Source organism: Nicotiana tabacum, chromosome 4, assembly GCF_000715075.1.
Source record: "Nicotiana tabacum cultivar K326 chromosome 4, ASM71507v2, whole genome shotgun sequence".
Lineage (NCBI taxonomy): Eukaryota > Viridiplantae > Streptophyta > Magnoliopsida > Solanales > Solanaceae > Nicotiana > Nicotiana tabacum.
Genome location: NC_134083.1, coordinates 66,855,385 through 66,872,353, shown reverse-complemented (window position 1 = coordinate 66,872,353; position 16,969 = coordinate 66,855,385). Strand labels below are relative to the sequence as shown.

Genomic DNA, 16,969 nt, shown 5'->3' with positions numbered 1-16,969 from the left:
GATTTTTGTCGAGCAATTGGAGGAAAGAGATTGGATGATATAGCAGCTGATTATTTGATGCATATAACGACCCGGCCAGTCGTTTTACTTCTTAGATCCCCGTTCCCATAAATAAGACTCACCTTATGTATTTTTACTATTTTATGACTTACGCGGAAAGTTAGTTCGGGATTTGAAAGGGTTCGGGCTGAAATCGGAATACTTAGTTCCTTAATATTGGCTTGAAATGGGTAGGTTTGACTTTGGTCAATATTTCTAGTAAACTACCTCGGAACCAGGATTTGATGGTCCCAATAGGTTCGTATGATGATTTTGGACTTGGGCGTGTGTTCAGAACGTGTTTTGGATAACCCGAGAGCGTTTTGGTGCCTAAAGTTGGAAGTTGGCTTATTGAAGGCTTAAAGGTTCTTTAAATTTGGTTTGGAGTAGGTTTTGGTGTTCTCGAGGGACATTTTGGATTTTGAGCCTGGAAAACGTTCTGTATGGTAATTTAAGACTTGCACGCAAAATTTGGTGTCATTCCAAGTAGTTTAGGTATGATTCGGCGCGTTTGGAACAAGTTGGAAGAACTTAAAGTTCATAAATTGATTCTATTTAGTTTGGGGTGTGATTCTTAGTTTTGGTATTGTTTTACGCATTCTGAGGGTTTGAACAAGTTCGTCTCATGATTTTAAACTTGTTGGTATATTTGGGCGGGATCCTCGGGGGCCCCGGATGCCATTCGAACGATGCGCGGAAGTTGTTTGGCCTTGGATGAATAGCTGAAGCACCCAGCTTCTGGTGCAGTCGCACCTGTGGAGGACCAGCCGCAGGTGCGAGCTCGCAGAAGTGAGCCAGCAACCGCACAAGAGGCCCAGCGTAGGCATCCCATAAACCGCAGATGCGGACGAGGTGGGCGCAGATGCGCAACCGCAGAAGCGGGCTCGCAAAAGCGAGCCACTCTTCCGCAGATGCAGATTTAGGCCGGCTAAGGGGATACTGCATCTACGATGAATCTTCCATAGATGCGAAGCCGTATATGCGTCCAAGGAACCGCAGAAGCGGAAAAACCAGTAGGTAGAACCTTCATTTAAGTCGGGACATAAGACATTTTGGGTTCATTTATTGCATTCCTTGGGCGATTTTGGAGCTTTTTAGAGAGGGGTTTTCACCAAGCTGTTGGAGGTAAGTAATTTCTATCCAATGTAAGTTAAATATATAAATTATGGGTGGATTTTAAGATGTAAAATTGTGAAAATTATGGGTTTAGATTAACAAACCTAGGTTTTGATAAAAATGAGATTTAACCACAAAAATGGTTGTGGATTTTAGTGAAAATTTTATATTTACGTTCGTGAGGTTATGGGTAACATTTATCTTCGAAAACTTTCGAAATCCAAGCCCGGGGGTGAATTTTTGGAATATTCTAATTTTGGTTGGGTAATTACTCTAATAGTTAAATTGCGAACTTTTGAACATGTATTAATTAATTTATATAATATTTGACTAGTCTCGAGTCGTTTGGCATCGAGTTGAGGATTTAAAGCATATTTTGTGGATTGGAGAAGTGAGCTTGAGAACGAGGTAAGTCTCTTGCCTAACCGTGTAAGAGGAAACTCATCCCCTTAGGAGTATTTGTTGTGAATTACTTATTTGGGGAGCTACGTACGCACTAGGTGACGAGAGTCCGTGCATAGCTAAATTTCATGTGATGACTGGGTAGTCTTAGATTTACATCATGCTTTGTTTGCACTATATGTTGATTTTGCATATTAATTGTCTTTAATAGAGCTGAGATTAAGGATTTTAAGATTTAAAGTCTCCGATTTGGATTTCTTATGTTTGGAAAGAATTGAAGAATTTTATAATAACTCTGATATTGAAGAATTGAACAAAGTTACCATTAAGAATAAGTACATGTTGCTGCATATTGATGATTTGTTTGACCAGTTGCAGAGTGCTAGGGTGTTCTCTAAGATCTTGAGATCGGGGTACCATCAGTTGAGGATTCGGGATTTGGATGTTCCGAAGACGGCCTTCTGGATTAGATATGGCCATTATGAGTTCCTAGTGTTGTCCTTCGGGTTAACTAACGCCCCGGCAACGTTTATGGATTTGATTAATCGGGTGTTCATTCCATATATTGATTCATTTGTCATTGTCATAATTGATGACATTTTTATCTACTCACGTAGCATGGAGGAGCACGAGCAACATTTGAGAGTGGTGCTTTAGACCTTGCGGGAACAGAATCTGTATGCTAAGTTCTCCCAGTGTGAGTTCTGGTTAGATTCAGTGGCATTCTTGGGACATGTTGTATCAGGCGAGGGTATTAAGGTTAGATCCCAAGAAGATCGAGGCAGTTCAGAGTTGGCATCGTCTTACCACAACGATAGAGATCAGGAGCTTCTTGGGTTAGCAGGTTATTATCGTCATTTTATGGAGGGTTTTTCATCTATTGCAGCACCTCTGACTAGGTTGACCCAGAAGGGTGCTCCCTTCTGATGGTCCGATGATTGTGAGGTGAGCTTTCAGAAGCTCAAAACCGCATTGACTTCAGCATCGGTGTTAGTTTTACCTTCCAATTCAGGGATGTATACTATGTATTGTGATGCTTCACAGGTTGGTTTGGGTTGTGTATTGATTCAAGAGGGGCGAGTTATTGCATACACTTCACAAGAGCTGAAACCCCACGAGAAGAATTACCCTGTACGCAATTTGGAGTTGGCTGCGATTGTTCATGCTCTTAAGATCTAGAGGCATTATCTTTATGGGTTGTCCTATGAGGTTTACACCAATCATCGCAGCTTGTAGCATATGTTCAAGCAGAGGTATCTCAATTTGAGGCAGCGCAAGTGGCTTGAATTACTAAAAGATTATGATATTACCATCCTTTATCATCAATTATCATATTGATAGTTTGCCATTCATTTCAGCAGAGGAGAGACCACTAGCTTTGGACATTCAGTCCTTAGCTAACAAACTTATGAGGTTGGATATTTCGGAGCCCAACCGAGTTCTTACATGCGTCGTCGCCTAGTCTTCACTATTCGAGAAGATCAAGGCTCGCCAGTACGACGATCCGCACTTATTGGTTCTCAGAGAGACGGTACTACATGGTAGTGCCAAAGAGGTTACTATCGGTGATGATGGTGTTCTACGACTCCAAGGTCATCTATGTGTCCCTAATGTTCATGGATTGAGGGAAAAGATTCTATAGGAGGCACACAGTTCTCGATATTCTATTCATCCAGGTTCTACGAAGATGTATCGCGACCTGAGACAGCATTATTGGTAGAGGCGAATGAAGAAAGACATAGTTGAGTATGTAGCGAGGTGCCTTAATTGCCAGCAGGTTAAGTACGAGCATCAGAGGCCAGGTGGCCTACTCCAGTAGATGGTTATACCTAAGTGGAAATGGGAGCGCAATACTTTGGATTTTGTAGTTGGGTTGCCGCGGACCTTGCGAAAGTTTGATGCAATTTGGGTCATTGTTTACAGGTTGACTAAGTCAACATACTTCATTCCGGTGGTGACCATATATTCTTCAGAGATATTGGCTTAGATTTACATACAGGGGATTGTTCGGTTGCATGGTGTGCCTGTTTCCATCATATCAGATAGAGGCCCTTAGTTTACTAGTGAATTTTTGTAGGGCAATACAGAGTGAGTTAGGGACCCGGGTAGAGCTCAGCACAACCTTATATCCATAGACCGACGGACAGTTCAGATCTAGGAGGATATGCTCAGAACATGTGTGATTGACTTCGGAGGGCAGTGGGACCGATTCTTACCTTTGGCCGAGTTTGCTTACAACAACAGTTATCAGTCCAACATCGAGATGGTACCATTTGAGGCTTTATATGGTCAGATATGTCGTTTTCCCATCAGATTATTTTAGCCAAGCGAGGCTAAGTTATATGGTACTGATTTAGTGAAGGATGCCTTGAAAAAGGTAAAGTTGATTCAGGAGCGACTTCGCATAGTATAGTCCAGACATAAGAGTTAGGTAGATCAGAAGGCGCGTGATTTATCATTTATGGTGGGTGAGAAGGTTCTCTTGAAGGTCTTGTCGATGAAGGGAATTATGAGGTTCAGAAAGAAGGGCAGGTTGAGCCCAAGGTTTATAGGTCCATTTGAGGTGTTGAGGCAAGTTGGGAAGGTTGTTTAATAGTTTGCTTTTCCTCTCAGTCTATCGGAAGTTCATCCGATTTTCTACATGTCTATGCTCCGGAGGTATGATGCCGACAGGTCGCATGTGTTAGACTTCAGCATGGTTCAACTATATGAGAGCCTGGGTTATGAGGAGCAGCCAATTGCCATTGTTGACAGGCAGGTTCGCCAGTTGAGGTCCAAGAAGATTTCTGCCATAAAAGTTCAGTAGAGGGGCCAACCATTCCAGGAGGCGACTTGGGAGGCCGAGGAGGACATGCAGAGCATATATCTACACTTATTCGGCACTCCATGTACGATTCTAGACCTGTTCGAGGACGAACGTTTGTTTAAGAGGTGGAGAATGTAACGATCCGACCGGTCGTTTTGCTTCCTAGATAATTATTCCCCTAAATAAGACTCCTCGTATGTGCTTTTACTGTTTTATGACTTGCGGGGTGTCACGACCCAAAATCCTAACCTGTCGTGATGGTACCTATCTCAGTACTAGGCAAGCCGACAACATCAATAACCCATGATTTCCTTTAAATTTAAAAATATAACGTTTAATACAATACCAAATATCTAGCAATTTTCGATACAACACTCCTAAAACCTGGTGTCACTAAGTACATGAGCATTTAATATGAGTACAAGTCTGAAAAATATGGTCAATAATAGTCTGAGACCAAATACAGTAAACAAGGAGATATAGGAGGAGAGACAAGGTCTGCGGAACACGGCAGCTACCTCAAAATCTCCTAAAAATTAACTGCGCGAAATGATCAACACCCGCTAAGTTGAGGAACACTTGGATCTGTACACGAAGTGCAGGGTGTAGTATGAATACAACCAACTCAGCAAGTGACAATAATAACTAAGGAACTAAAGATAATGACGAGCTACACAGTCATAGTTCACTTTCAGTAGTTCCAGCAAAGAATAGACATGCTTTCAATTTCGACAGTTTAAGTCAAATCAATTTTATACAGTTCAATTTCAAGTAATCGGGATATAAATTCTTTCAGAGATTTCACAACAATGGCAGATAGCAACCAAGTGCAACAACAAATGTAAAGCAAGTACAGCCTCTCAGGCAACAGTCACTCAGCTCATCACAACAACTCAACCACTCGGCTCTCATCCCTCAGCACTCACATTCAATGGATACTCGCGCTCACTGGGGGTGTGTACAGACTACGGAGGGGCTCCTATAGCCCAAATTCCATAATCTGCACGGACAACTCACGTGCTATAATATCCTTACCTCACCGACAGGCCCTTGGCCTTACTCAGTCCTCAACCTCTCAAGTCTTTCGGGCTCTCAGAAATCACAAAGGCCAGCCCAAACAAAGATAATATAGTATATCAACAAATATCCAGAAAGACTGAGGTATAATACGCAAGAAAAATCATGACTGAGTACAAGACATCAATTAGCAAATAATTCAACAAGTACGCGACCTCTACGGGTCTCAACTGTACTATAACATAGCATAAGCATGATTTCTAACATGATTTATAGTCAAATTTCTTCAACACATAGAGATCATATAGCTAAAAATAAATTATTCAACTTTTACAGTTTTCCGGGACTAAGGCTGCTTATCGGGCGGATTTGGCGGTTATTTACTCTTAACGGTTTGGCTTATCGGTTATCGGCTTTTAAATATATTAATCCGCTAGCCACCCGATAAAATATCGGGCAGATTGGTATCGGTTTAGCTCTTATCGGACGATTATCGAGCGGTTTATCGGCCTAATTTAATCTATATTGCGTGCATTAATTGTTTGCTGACCGTTGTGACTCAAAATAATTCCGATGCTCAGCAGACTACATTCCAGTATATAGAATACAATAGATGAGTCGATTACATCACAAAGAAGACTACATTACAGATGAGTCCAGAATACATATGTCTTTCCTCCACCCACAACTGCAAAGGAAAAGTCAATGCTCCTTGATTAATTCTGAAATGATAAAATTCCAGTCTATATTCAAAGTGAGTGCAAAATACATATTTCAAAATGATTAATTCATAAGTGAGCAAACTACACAGAAATGTTTGGCCTGCACCTAATGCCTCACAGTGCTTGAATTTCTGCAGCTTCAAAGTTCAAACAACAGTTTAATCCATAAGTGAGTAGATCCCGGTAAAAAATATGCATTCACCAAATTTCAGCATTAGGCAACGAAGTTGAGACTGTGATAAATACTACTGTCTTGATTCTTATTTGATGTTTAGATGACTTTTCTCATACATGTTCTTTCTGAATAGATCATTAAGTGCTCAATATATTTTTCGTAGCGTATTTCCCAGTAGAATCATCTCTGGGGATGAGCCTATTAACAATATATAACTATCAGAAGAAATAGAAGAGAACGCTTGGTATAATACATGACATCAAAATTATCTGTATTCTACTCTGATTAGTAGGTTCTGAAAAGGAAATACATGCAATTAGAAAACAAAATATTCTTTCCTCTCATCATATGTTTCTAAATTCTAATCACCATAACCCAAGATGATGAAAAAGGAAAAAGCAGTTAAAATTAATTTATAATTTCCAAATCAAGGGATGGCGAGATACAAAATTCACAGTTTTCATAACCATTAGCTTGGTGAAGCATTTCTGCTTATTAAGTACAACAGTATAACTTAAGTTCTCTTTATCATAAGGAAACTATCAACTACTTATTAATGATAATAGAAGATAGGATGTCTACTGATAACTACTGATGAGAACTAATCATAGAAGTTGCAAGAACATATTCAATACTTGAAGCCTTGATGGGTTAAATTCGAATTCTTACCAGATATATTAACACTACACGTCAATTACGGAAGGGTCTTTTCCATTGCTGGCTAAATATGAAGAAAAAAATTAAAATAATGAGTCGTGCGATAAATATAAGCATATCAACAATACTTATATAAAAAAAATATAGTAACAATATTATTACCTTGTTCAAGCTTCTCGATTTTATCAAGATCTTCCTCAACACTAACATGTTGTTTTAATTTTTCATTTCGAAGTCAATCTTGAAGACACACTAGAGCTTGCACCAATTTAGGAGTTAATGAACTCCTAAATGAATCAAGAAGACGTCTTCCCGTACTAAATGCACATTCGGATGCTACACTTGAAACCAGAACAGCTAATACATCACGAGCCATCTTCGCAAGAATAGGAAATCTAGCTGAGTTCAATTTCCACCAAAGAAGAACATCAAATTCTTTAGTGTCATCCTCAGTTTCTTCACCTAAATATTTATCTAACTCTGTTCTAGTATCAACACCTCCACTCCCACTTTTATATTTTTTTATATCTTGCATGAGTGATTCTAAAAGTCCTATATTTTGGGTGCTTGCTTGACTTCCAGAAAGCCCGGAAGTCGAAGTGTCCAATGAAGAACAATCTGAAGATGAAGCAAGCACAACACCTTTTGAGCTGGACTTTATATACTCACTAAATAATGAAGTCATGTACTTCGTCAATTCTGCTTGTATAGTTGTCCCTGGATCTACACCAAACATCTTTACAAGTGCATAGCCAATTGATTCGAGCTTGTAACGTGGATCCAAAATACATGAGATAAAAATTATCTTGTTCATTTTTCCTGGATCACCCCAATATTTATCAAACTTTTCTTTCATCTTCTTTGCCATTTCACTTAAAACTGTATCTTCATTTGCTATCAATTGCTTTAAATAAACAGCAACTGCGCAAATTTCAAGAAAATGAATATTCGATGTAACATAACGTGATCTAGATATCTTCAAAGTAAGAAGACATAATATTTCAAGAAACTTTGTAATTCTTTTTAAATTCTCCCAATCACTACTCAAAAGTTTACCTATAGGAATTTCAACTTCAACATAAGAATGCTCAAGATAATGTCTCAAGCCAATTTCCCTAGAAGCATAATGTGCAAATGCACTTTCAAATTTAACAGCCCTACGCAACATTAAGTAGGTGGAATTCCACCTAGTTGGAACATCCAAGAATAAAGTTTTTTTACAATTGAGTTGTTCATCATCAAAACATTCTTGAAACCTCTTCAACCTCGCAGGAGACTGCCTAACATATCTCACTGCATTCCTAACGCGTTCAATTGACACTGAAGATTCTTTTAAACCATCCTGGACCACAAGATTCATGATGTGAGCCATATATCTCACGTGAAGGTGAGTACCATTCATCAAATTAGTTCCCATTTTTGTTAATTGCTTAGATAATTCTTTTATTGTCACATCATTTGAGCTTGAATTATCAACTGTGACAGTGAAGATCTTATTTATCCCCCACTCACGTAAACACCTACCAATACCATTTGCCATATCTTCGCCTTTATGACTAACAATAGGACAAAAATTAATTATTCTCTTATGCATATTCTATTCACTATCAATCCAATGGGCAGTGATACACATGTAATTGATTCTGTGTATAGAAGTCCAGGTATCAGTGGTAATACATACTCTATAAAAGACCTCTTCAACTTTTGTTTTTCTTCATTAAAAATATCAAAACAATCCCTAGTTACAGTACTACGGGAAGGGATCCGAAAATAAGTTTGCGCCACTTTCATAAAGTCTCTAAAACCTTCTTTATCAGCAAAGCTAAGAGGAAGTTCATCAACTATTACCATACGACCTAACGCCTTCCTACACTCTTCTTGATCAAATTTCTAAGTAACAACAATTACGTCACCTTGACTATACCCCCCCCTCCCCCGAAACAGATTGAAAGCCTAAATTTGATTATTTTTTTTATCAACAATAGCAGGGCGTTTAGGACACTTATTCACATAAGTAAGAAGTGTTGACGTACCATCTTTGGTCTTAAAACAATACTCAATAAAGCAATAGTCACATTTTGCTTTTGTACTCCCTTCAGAAGTAATAATTTCTGTAAAATGATCCCACACAACAGACCTTTTTTCCTTTTTCTTTTGTTATATTTGACTCCGTTGTTTGAGCTTGACTTATTGCATTTGAATTAGAATAATTAGAAGCCCTACTTTCACCCATCACCTTATCACTTTGTATATATTCAACCATGCTATGAGTCACTGCAACAAGAAAACAAAAGGAATGAGAATAACAAGTTCCTTAACAGATATTTATACAGGTACTGTCAAAATCGATCTAAAAACAGATGAGTTTTGTGAACTTTAAAACATCCTGCTGATTACTATTGCTTTTAAATTTTGTATACTCAGAACGCAGTCAAACATCCTAAATTTTGTATGCTTTTAAAGTGAGAAGTTTCTGATTCTTCACAAATCTTGTGTTTATGTTTCAAAACAGATGAGTTCCTGTTTATGTATATTGAAGCAAGAATCTGAATACTTTGAGAATTGAGATGCTCTTTGATTTTAAAGACATCAACAAGAAAAGAAACTTACCATCTGCTACTCTGGCTATGGCGAGAGGGAGAGGCGAGATGGCGAGATAGAGAGGCAAGCCGGCGAGAGGGAGACGGCGAGTCAGCGAGACTGCGAGTCAACGAGACCACGGGAGGGAGATGGTGGGTCGACGAGATAGAGTACTGGAAGTCGACGAGATAGAGTGCTGGTGGCTGCTGGTTGAAATTTAGGCGTTAGGGTCTCTAAATGTCTAATACTAAATTAGTAATAGATAATAGAGATAGAGTACTGGAAGTGGAAGAAGGATTTTTGATTGTTTAATACATATATGGATACTTTTTGGATTTTTATATATATATATATATATATATATATATATATATATATATATATATATATATATATATATATTCTTAACGGGTTAACGGATTATCCATTAAGAAAATTGAATAATCCGCCCCCAAACCGATAAGTCGTTAATAAAAATATTTCAATCCGTTCCCCATCCGTTAAACCGTTAACCCAATACCAATAAGCCATTAAGCTTCGGTTTCAGTTTGGTTTTCAGTTTCAGTTCGGTTTTGAACACCCCTACCCGGGATGGACCAAGTCACAATTCCCTCGGTGTACGCTAACACGCCTGTCACTTAGCATGTGCGCCACCTCCAAAATAATGACATGATACCAAAATCTGGGGTTTCATACCCTCATGACCAGATTTATAATTGTTACTTACCTCAACCCGTGTAATTATTTATTTAGCTATGCCCTTGCCACAAGAATTGGTCTCCGAAAGCCACGTATTTAGCTATAATTAATTCGAATCAGTCAATACAAATTATTATAATTAATTCCATAATGAAATACTAATTTTCCAAATAAAATCCGAAGTTAACTCAAAAATCGCCCGTAGGGCCCACGTCTTGGAACCCAACAAAAGTTATATAATATGAACGCCCATCCAACCACGAGTCCAACCATATAAATTTCACCAAAATCCGACATCAACTCGACCCTCAAATCTTCAATTAAAGTCTATGAAGATTTCTACAATTTTCGACTCAATCCTTACCCATTTGATCTTAACAATCCTTCCACAACCTTATTGGTATGTATACATAATACTCTTACACCCAAGAATCATACTATAAATTACCCATCTTTACTTTAAATACGAAATTGAAGAATTAGGAAAAGAAATTCTTACCTCTTTGAAGCCCTAGCAAGATTCTTGTGAAATCTTCAAACCTTGAACAAGAATTAATGGATAAATGACTAAGTCTTCACTTTCTCTCTCTAAAATGCTCTCACCTCTCTCTAAAATATCAGATTTTGGCTTTAAAAAAAGACCTTCAAGGGCTATAAATTGAAGTTGGGTCGGATAAAAAATTAAAAAGAATGGAATCTTCGATGCAGTTAAGCGGTCGCATAACAGGTATGCAGTCCGCATACCAACCGCATAATTTGGCCTCCAAAGCTGGGCGTTACTGACCCGGTCTGCGGTCATTATGCGTTCCACATACTTGCTCTGCGTCCGCATAATGCACCGCAAAACAGGTCTGCGGTCACATAGTGCACCGCAAATTTTCCTCAAATCTTGCCCCTCTCTTGAACCACTTTGCGACCATTATGCGGTCCGCAGAGTGATTCTGCGACTGCATAGTGGTCGCAGAAATGACCATTTTGCGACAAAATTTTCCTTCACACATCGGTGCATTATTCAACCCAAAAAGTTCGAGCCACCCAACCTTAATTTTCTTAGCAAAATTTCTCCGAGGTCGTTACACATATGGTTAGCATCCGGTCAACCTTTTCAACTTAAATTCTAAACCTTGGAACTAAGCACTCTAAGTCATTTCAAAGCCTCACCGAACCCAAACCAATTACCCCAGAAAGCCAAATAACAACTGTAATTCATAATTTGAGCAGTAAATGGAGAAACGAAATTATAATAATCAAAACGATCTGCCGAATCGTTACAGGGGGATGGTTAGTTCAGGATTTAAAAGGGTTCACGCTAAAATTGGAACACTTAGTTCCTTAATATTAGTTTTAAAGGGGTAAGTTTGACTTTGGTTAACATTTCTAGTAAACGACCTCGGAACTAGAATTTGATAATCACAATAGATTCCTATGATAATTTTAGACTTGGGCGTGTGCACGGAACGGGTTTTGGATAATCTGGGAGCGTTTCGATGCCTAAAGTTGGAAATTGGCTTATTGAAGGCTTAAAGGTTCGTTAATTTTATTTTGGAGTAGGTTTTGGTATTATCGAGGTCCGTTTGGGATTCTGAGCTTGGGACTAATTTTGTATGGTGATTTAAAACTTGAACGTAAAATTTGGTGCCATTCCGAGTAGTTTAGGTACGATTCAGCGCGTTCCGAGCAAGTTGGAAGAACTTTAAGTTCATAAGTTGATTTAATTTTGTTTGGGGGTGTGATTCTTAGTTTATTGTTGTTTTCTGCATTCCGAGGGTTCAATAAAGTCTGTCTCATGATTTTAAACTTGTTGGTATGTTTGGGCGGGGCTTCGGAGGACACATATGCTATTCAGATGATGCGCGGAAGTCATTTGGCCTTGGATGAATAGCTGAAGCACCCAGCTTCTAGTGCAATCACACCTGCGGAGGACCAGCCGCAGGTGCGAGCTCGCAGAAGTGATCCAGCAGCCGCAGAAGTGGCCCATCGTAGGCAGCTCAGAAATCGCATATGCAGACGAGATGGGCGCAGATGCGCGACCGCAGAAGCGGGAGGGGGGCACAGGTGCGGCTCGTACGCTGCAGGAGCAGGTTCGCAGAAGCGAGCCACTCTTCCGCAGATGCAGATTTAGGCCAGCTAAGGGGATACCGCATCTATGAGGAATCTTCCGTATATACGGAGCAGCAGATGCGGCTAAGGAGCCGTAAAAGTGGAAAAACCGCTGGACAGAACCTTCATTTAAGTCGGGACTTGAGACATTTTGGGTTCATTTACTGTATTCCTTGGGAGATTTTAGAGCTTCTTAGAGAGGGGTTTTCACCTAGCTATTGGAGATAAGTAATTTCTATCCAATGTAAGTTAAATACATAGATTATGGGTAGATTTTAACATGTAAAATTGCGAAAATTATGGGTTTAGATGAACAAACCAAAGTTTTTATAAAAATGAGATTTAACCACGAAAATATTTATGGGTTTGAGTGAAAATTATATATTTGAGTTTGTGAGGTTATGGGTAACATTTATCTTTGATAAGTTTCGGAATCCGTACACGTGGGCCCATGGGTGAATTTTAGAAATATTCTAATTTGGGTTGGGTAATTACTCTAATAGTTAAATTGTGAACTTTTGAATATGTATGGATTAATTTATATAACATTTGACTAGTTTCGGGTCGTTTGGCACCGAGTTGAAGATTTAAAGAATATTTGTGGATCGGAAGTGAGCTTGAGAATGAGGTAAGTCTCTTGCCTAACCTTGTAAGAGGGAACTCATCCCCTTAGGTTTATTTGTTGTGAATTACTTGTGTGGGGAGCTACGTACGCACTAGTTGATGAGAATCTGTGAGTAGCTAAATTTCATGTGATGTCCGAGAAGTCTTAGATTTACATCATACTTTATTTGTACTGTTATATTGATTTTGCATATTAATTGTCTCAAATAGAGTTGAGATTAAGGATTTTAAGATTTAAAGTCTCCGGTTTGGATTTCTTATGTTTGGGAAGAATTTAAGAATTTTATAATAACTCTGATAAATCCATGTTCACTCGCGTCGCAAGTATTTTCGCGAGTGAGGTAAATTTCCTCTTCTCTCATGGGAGTGGATCATTTGCCTCGGGAGGTTAATAGATGCATCTATGGTTCGTGTCGTTCGACCCTTGGCAGTGCACAAAGTATATTTTCTAGATCGACCTTTAATTAATACTAGGTGGCTCGTGCTTTGCACGGGCATATGCGTGAATTTGCTTTACAAAAGAGATTTGATACCGAGAAAGATAATTTCATAATATACAGGAAAAAATAACTATCGATCTGACTAAATATTAACATATCAGGCCTCAGACTATGTACATTTATTTGCGGAATGACGTTGTACATTTACATTCTTGGGCTTGTTCCCAACGAGAAAGACAAATAATTAGATTAATCATGTTCATATTGATAGTCCCAACTAATGCAAAAGCTGATGCTGCAATTGTGATAGCACATACTTTCACCTTGGTATCCACTAATGAAAGGAAAACTAAGAATTAGAATCAAAGGATAACATACCAAGCTAAATCTAGGATAATCAATGCAAAGCAAAGGAAAGAAAGGACAAACCTTCTGATATTGCTTTCCAAAAGGATAATAAAATAATAATCAAGAGAACTATGATCTATCAAACATGATAGAAAATTGTCTCTCTCGGCATTGCATCATCATGCTTTCGCTCATCGCGAGTGACATATCTACATATATAGAAAGGAAGGTACTCCAATTTTGAAAGATTTTGACTAAGCATTGATAAGTTTAGGGTACTTAAAACTGATTTAAACCTGCAATAAGATAATCCACCCAAAACTTATGATGGATAATAATTCTTTGAGTTATCATTAAGTTAAATAAAAAACTGAAATGACAAAAGAAGCAAAGTAGATGCAATATATCAGAGGTTATCATGAGAAGGGCCAATGGCCACTTGCATGTGAAAACGTTTCATATTTCGCGTTTAAGCATACTGAATTTTGTGCATGCCTCACCAACTAAAGCTAATCCCAATCCAACCCAAACTAAGAAGTTTATCTCATACCTTTAATTTTCAACACATACCTTGAAGGTTAACAATTGGTTCCAACTTCAAACTCTGTGACCCCATATCTATGTCATTGGAAGGTTGTGGCATAAAATGCTTTATTGAATAATTGATCCAATATATCCCATAGAATTGAATTCTCATATTGACATAAAATCATGCACATAAGAGAAAAAAATGGCTTTTTTGCTTGCTCAGGAGATACTAAAAGCGGTTCATCCTATTTTCCGACTCTTAAGAAAATAGAAAATAATATATTACATAGACTAATAAAAATTCATAAATAATTCCTTACCAAAATGAAAAAATAGAAATGCGAAGAGAAAGACAACGACAACCTACTATAAAATTCATATGATCTTTTGCAAATTAGATGACCTATTTGAATCAATACAATGTTTTAGATAATTGAAACTTCACTACTAAGGCACTTATCAAAAGAATTTTTCCTCGTAAGGATTGCATATGTTGTATAGCAGCCATAAATCCAGTTAGTTTAAAGGACAAAAAGAGGAGAAGTCTACCCTAAAACATTAGCATGAACTAAGAGGAGGAGAGAAAAGATCCAAACTTACTAAATCTATACGAAGACCTCCATCAAAGGAATTTTGAAACCAGTTGAATTTGGAGAACTACTTTGTTGTGTAAGATTTCTTCTTAGTAAACTATAGCTAGGAAGTAAACAAAATAATAACAGACTTGGAGGAAAAATAAGGTGGTTAAGACTTGCTGAAATTATCTATATTTTGTAGGATAGAAGCATGAAAATGACAAGTTAATTAAGAACCTCTGTAGTTTGACATGCATGGATCCTTATGAGACACCTCAAGCTGGAGTTTTGCCCTATATATAGAAATAATTGATCTTATGTAACCAAATAATATATTCATGTATGCTAAGACACCAATTTCTCAATACTTATGCAGCTCTGGACTATATGATGGAAGCTTAATTATGTCGGAATTTTGTGATTTTATTTTACCTGATAGTCTATTAATCCACCAGTACAACTGATCTATCTACTATAAAAAACAAACCTAAGTATTCATAAAGTGTATGAAACTTGGAAATTAGGTCTTCCACATCAAAAAAGGAGTAGACTTATAACATATCAAATAGCTATATCAGGACCACTCCAATTGCATTTACTGATAGCAGATACCACAAGTGGATTGTGCTACATTAAGGGAATCAAGAAGAAAGGGGCTCTAAAGCAATCTCGGAAGTTTGGTGTAAAAAAAAAAGGTATGGTATAAATATTTGAGTAAAAAAGATGTAGCCTATTCTTTATAATGTGGTTCAGAAAAATGATGAAACTGAAAAAGCAATCTAACTGCAACACAGAACCTTTAATGGTAAAAATGTTATCGAGACATGGTGAAACTGTCCCTAACAAAAGCAAAATTCATTCATGGCTACAACACCAAATCAAGAAAATCAAGTAATTGTTTGAAAAGAGATCCAATGCCAACCAATCCTCCATATCTGATGACACGTAAGTGTGCACACTAATATGCACTTGAACAAACATGAAAATAACTTGCACAAATATATTGATATTTAAATTATATTTCTCAAAGATGTATATCTTCTTCAAAAGGAGAATACTCACATATGTAATGAAACGAACAGAATAATGATACATCAATGGTGAACAAAATCCTATATCAATTGGGCCTGCCTCTCCAGTAAGCTTGAGAATTGTGCCAAAAAGAGACCTCTAGTAGAGAGATTGAAGTTAAGTGTTGGATCAGTATAACTTTTTCTTTCCAGCAGAAGTCAAAGCTATTGATACTATAACCAGAACTGAAACTTGGCTCTTAAATGGTCACAATGCATAGGCCTCCTCATAAGATAGAGAGAAGAACAGACCAAATAAATGAATCATATACCTATCATCAACTCTCATTGTTAATTCATTAGTCTACGTAAGCATATCGTAAAACAGACATCCTAAATCTAAAGAGTGCAGATAATACTTGTAAGTACCTCGATCAATGTGTTTATAAAAGCAAAAGCAAAACCTAAAGTAGTTGCACAGTTTCAATCATTTCTATCTTTTTCATTGAGCCACAATAGGAGATGGTAACTGTGTAAAGAAGAACCTGAACCGGCAATATTTTTGGCCTGTTAATTGCAGAATTCATGTAAATCACAGTTGATTGAGATTCACTGAGTGGGATGCATTTGCATTATAAGATTATAAAGTTAGATTTTGCATATAATGGGTATATATCTATTTATAATGAACATGATTTAGACTAAGGTAAGGCACGCTTCAACATTTCCTCAAGTTAATTTCAATTTTAGTCATTTCTTAAAATCCCATCTTTACTATACAGTTTCACTTTTTTACTACTTCAGAATATCCCCAACAAATTAGAGGTCAGCGATAGTGATTATGCACTGAACTTGAAAAGGCGCACAAGTAGGCAAACAGAAAGCTTACTTTGATGCATATGTTGGTTTTCTAGTTCGTTATCATAAATATTTTCTACTTCCTCTGATTATTTCGAGAGAAAACTCCAAACTCATTCACCAATATCACAGTTCTTTCATGAAGAAATAAAACTCAAACTAACTTTTCATTATGCAACAAACTTTTGAACATGCCTTGTGTCTCAGCTCTTTGGATGGTTTTGGCTCTCTTTTCAGCTTCTGAGAACTTCTTCTATGAGACTAATAAAAATT

General features: G+C 37.6%; 1 protein-coding gene across 1 annotated transcript; it reads right to left on the bottom strand.

Annotated features, from left to right (window-relative positions):
* Positions 1–7,169: 7,169 nt before the first annotated feature.
* LOC107783537 (zinc finger BED domain-containing protein RICESLEEPER 2-like) lies at positions 7,170–8,474 on the bottom strand. The gene has a single exon (XM_075250861.1). The coding sequence runs from the start codon at positions 8,472–8,474 to the stop codon at positions 7,170–7,172; it is 1,305 nt and encodes a 434-aa protein (XP_075106962.1).
* Between the last annotated feature and the right edge of the window lie 8,495 nt (positions 8,475–16,969).

Bases quoted from the DNA above. Each gene is read 5' to 3' on its own strand.
- LOC107783537 (XM_075250861.1), bottom strand. From the start codon at position 8,474: ATGGCAAATGGTATTGGTAGGTGTTTACGTGAGTGGGGGATAAATAAG.